Genomic DNA, 4,084 nt, shown 5'->3' with positions numbered 1-4,084 from the left:
GTTGCCAGCACTGTACATGTACATTATAACGTTACAACCAGGGAGTCGTAAAATACTGGTATTTTACGACTCCCTGGTTACAACGGCAACTCTGCTTTGTATTATGCATAGGTCATGTATTCCAATAATACGTGTACACTCATACCTCGTTTATCCGGGCAGTCCGGGACCTTGCACTGCCCGTAACTTTGAAATGTCCGTAACTCCGAATCATATACATCTTGATGGGGAAAAGGCCATCGATATGGCATATGACGTCAATATTTCTACGAAAAGTGACAAAAGAGTAGTAATATTTCCCCTGAAACTCGCCCAAATAGTGCCCGGTAGACCGAAGTGCCCGTAACTTCGAAGTCCGGATAACCGAGGTATGAGTGTACTACGTTTTAGCACGAGTGGGAGCTCATTCTCTCAGTGGTTATAGATGTACATGATTGCACTTCTGCACGATACGACAGGATAGCCCCGTGGCCTGGATCCTGGGCTCATCCTTTCCGTGGTATGAATATGATTGGAGAGACGCATGGTGAACTCATAGACCTCGTGACCAGATGACTCACCCCATGCTTCCAACGCGGGCCGGTGAACATCCTCCCCTCCAGCTTCCCTTCCAACAAGACCAGATCGCTTGGAGCGGACCTGCAAGATTGTCTGACCCAAACTGTCCCACGCCTTGTACTAATTGTACTGTCCGCAATCTGTGACACATTATCGGCACGTCCACGGTCAACTTTCAAGAACAACACTGAATCTCCCAGATGGCGTCTTATGCGCCACACGAAGCCTGCTGGATACGTCTACAACACTCAACAGGCGGGGATTGCATCAGCTAGCAGTTAGCACCGACACGCGAAAACTCAACTCTTAGTCTTACCACTTTTGAGGAATGCTGCCAGACTCCAATCAGGTATAACCTGTCTCCTACTTCGAAGTATAAGCCAACACGAAATAGCCACACTGGCCGCATGCATGCAGGATACTCGCTTACCCCCCCCCCCCCCCTCCCCCACACACACAACACTACTACTGCGTACTAAATGTACATGTAGTATGACAACAATATGGAACTATACGCCAACTACTACTAGGGCTTTGTATTGGGAGATATCCGTCTGCCGATTCTTACAGCCACCACAGGGAAAGGGGATCGAAGAACAAGAAGAAAGGCGACACACAATATATTTCAGTGGTCAGATAGTCAGCCAAGCATTGCGCACGCCCCGTTGTGTAAAAATTGTCCGAAAGGTATCATCAGTAAAGTAGCCTCCACAACATTTCTTTGTACAAGACTAACAAGACACATAGTCAGACTCATAGGCGCAATTTCAACAGCAAAAATGCACAGGTGACAGGATCGAGACGAGGATGTCTTGCTCATACACATAACACACAGAAGTGACCACATGGCTCCGTGGATTATGCCAAGCATAGATTCAAGAATAGGTTTAGGCGCTTCCTGTCCTGGAGTTTCATTCCCAACAAAATGGCGAGTGGATGCAAAGTCAAAATGTTAACGTCTGGGAAGGAAGCGACAAGTGGCAATGATGCATCTCAGCAGGGCCATTGTGATCAGCGCTGATGCCAGAACTTGAGAGAAGACACAGGCCCCATGCAGCAGATCAGAACACTCAAGAACCAGCTTCGCACATTCCTAGTATAGTAAGCCTACAGCAGCGTATGGAGCAGAAGAGGAATTGCCTAAATTGAAACAGGAAACGAAAAAGAATATGCCTAGTCACGATCACCTCGGAATACAGTAGTACCACTAGCATCAATACAGCGCGGCTGCAGGCAGGACATTGGAATCAGGCGCAATAATGCTGGAAGTTGGAACGTTAGGAGCGAACACGAAGATGCATCGACTTACAATTGTAGATAATGCAATGATTTCACACACATTGACTAGGCGGTGGGGTTAGAAGGAATAGGGATAATGGAAAGGAAAATGAGCTGCTTTAGACTATCATAAATGTTTTTTTAAAGAAAGAATTGAGCTTCTAAGTACATGTACCGTGTTATCATATTCAGAAATTGACAAACCCAGACAAGCAAACTAATGGATGGAAGCTAAAAAAATACAAAAAGCAAGCAAAGCAATTTGAAAAAAATATTCACAAGTGCGAGTAGCTAGCTGGCGATAGGTGATAGAAATGTGGCAGTCATGTGAAATGGCTGCTCTTCCCTCTTGGTATTGCTTAGCCTAAGCAAACCAAGCACCCAGATGAGTGGATTCAAGCTGGGCATTTATATAAAATAATTTTTGTCTTTTAATATCAGTAAAGATATCAAGATGAGTTTTCGGCCTCAGTGTGGCGCTCCCAAGGACATTTGAGGTATCCTGTTGAATACTGGTTTGTTGAAATTCAAGATCTATACGATTCACGTCTCCATGTCATTGTCATAAATCATCGCGTTGCTGTCGTCTTCCAGGGAGATTGATCGAGAGAGGTTCACGTCTGTGCCGGGTCTGTCACCGTAGAACTCAGTAGCGACGGCCGCTTCAGCACTGTCGTACATTTCGGCGGCCTTAGATTTTCCAGCTTCACCATTATCGGATTCATTCTCTAGTTTACTGTCCTTAGGCTTCTTCACACACTTATGGCTGGAGAGCATTGCCCGAAGACGCTCGCTCTCCGCCAGCAGAGCAGCATGCTCCTTCCTGAGCTTCTCCTGAGTATCGTCCAGGCCGTCGACTTGCTTCTCCAGGAACGAGATGCGGTCGCGCTGCCGCTGTCGGCATCGGGTGGCAGCGTCCTTGTTGCGTTCGCGCCGCCTCTCAAGCCTCTCCTCTTCCTCCGGAGTGTGCTCCTGGAATAAGGTGAAAATGACATCAAACATGTAGCGGGCATGATCAGTGTTAGTATGGCTACATTGCACATGAACATGTATACACACACGAAAGGCAAAGAGCTGTTGAGCTGTAACTGTAAGTTTCGTGCAGTTTAGCGATGCTCAGACAGTGGCATTTTGTATACAATATAATCACCGCACCACTGATAAGGCACGGAATCGTTTAGCTCTTCTCCCTTCCCAACAGAAAACTCGAATTCATTGCATGGAGTTGAAACAAAATTTATTATAATTCCGGAGCTACCATTCTCTCGCTATCTAGCTCGGCGGCTCGGGTTCATCAAGGAGGCAACATACAAAGTACTTTCTTCCTGGCTACATCCTTCTGCTACAGCAAAAAGTATTTTTTTGGTATGCACTATGCAGCAAAGTAACCACCCTATTGCAATAATGTTGTAATAATTCATTACATACATGCACAGAGTGTTTCTTTTACGGTACTTACATGTCTGTCATCTGGCTCCTTCGTTGTCTCGTTACTATTTGCTGCCGCGCTGGTGACGCCTCGCTTTTTCAGCATCTCCCTCACCATGGTCTTGGTGGTCGGCACGTCTGAGTCAGCTCCATCAACACTGCTAGCAGGGCTGGATATTCCCGTGGGTGACGTCACTGGAGGTTGGTGGACGGAAGTGGCAGAAGTGGAGTACGCCTGCAGCTGCATGAGACTAGCCAGTACGTTGGCAATGGTCGGGTGAAGGTGAACTGAGTAGGTGCCTCCGTCGTGGCGGCAGCACTCAATGGTTCCAGGAATGATGCGGAGGTTTGCACTGGCTGCTGTGGCTGCAGATGGGCTGCGTACGGCGAGGTGGCCAGTGTGGTCGGTTGCGCCATTGTGGGGTTTCCGAAATTGTCCAACGGCTGCTGCACATCTAGCGACAGAGCTGATGAACCGACCAGGGAGCCACCCCAGCCAGCCAAGCCCTCCGCCTGGTATGGATTAGCTGAGGCGGCCGTGACTGAGATAGGATCGAACGACTGCTGGCTGGGATTGGTCGAGGCGTGAGTCATCTGTGATTCCGGTTCAAAAGTAGCTGCATCCACGTCTGCGGCATTGGCAAGAGGACAGGCAGAAAGGCACATGAACGCCGTTAGTGTCTGGTTAAAGACACACTCTGCGGAAATGCTACGCACGATGCACACAGCCTCTAGCCGAAGCAGAGTGGGAATGTTACTGTGTGTGTGTACTGTGTAACACACACGGAGGTGAGCAATGGCCGACTAGTTACTGCTTCCA

General features: G+C 48.1%; 1 protein-coding gene across 1 annotated transcript; it reads right to left on the bottom strand.

Moving 5' to 3' along the window:
- Positions 1 to 1,396: 1,396 nt before the first annotated feature.
- Positions 1,397 to 3,870, bottom strand: LOC135815848 (protein c-Fos-like). Its single transcript, XM_065329195.1, has 2 exons — positions 3,296 to 3,870; positions 1,397 to 2,808 (listed from the first exon to the last, which is right to left on the bottom strand). The coding sequence occupies exons 1-2, from the start codon at positions 3,509 to 3,511 to the stop codon at positions 2,380 to 2,382; spliced, it is 645 nt and encodes a 214-aa protein (XP_065185267.1). The 5' UTR covers positions 3,512 to 3,870; the 3' UTR covers positions 1,397 to 2,379.
- Positions 3,871 to 4,084: the final 214 nt, after the last annotated feature.

Source organism: Sycon ciliatum, chromosome 1, assembly GCF_964019385.1.
Source record: "Sycon ciliatum chromosome 1, ocSycCili1.1, whole genome shotgun sequence".
In the NCBI taxonomy this organism is placed as follows: domain Eukaryota; kingdom Metazoa; phylum Porifera; class Calcarea; order Leucosolenida; family Sycettidae; genus Sycon; species Sycon ciliatum.
The sequence above is the reverse complement of the archived record's forward strand: the minus strand, read 5'-3'. Positions and strand labels throughout refer to the sequence as shown.

Bases quoted from the DNA above. Each gene is read 5' to 3' on its own strand.
- LOC135815848 (XM_065329195.1), bottom strand. From the start codon at position 3,511: ATGCAGCTGCAGGCGTACTCCACTTCTGCCACTTCCGTCCACCAACCT. The intron at 2,809-3,295 runs GTAAGTACCGTA...ACCTTATTCCAG, and splicing joins AGGAGCCAGATGACAGACAT to GAGCACACTCCGGAGGAAGA.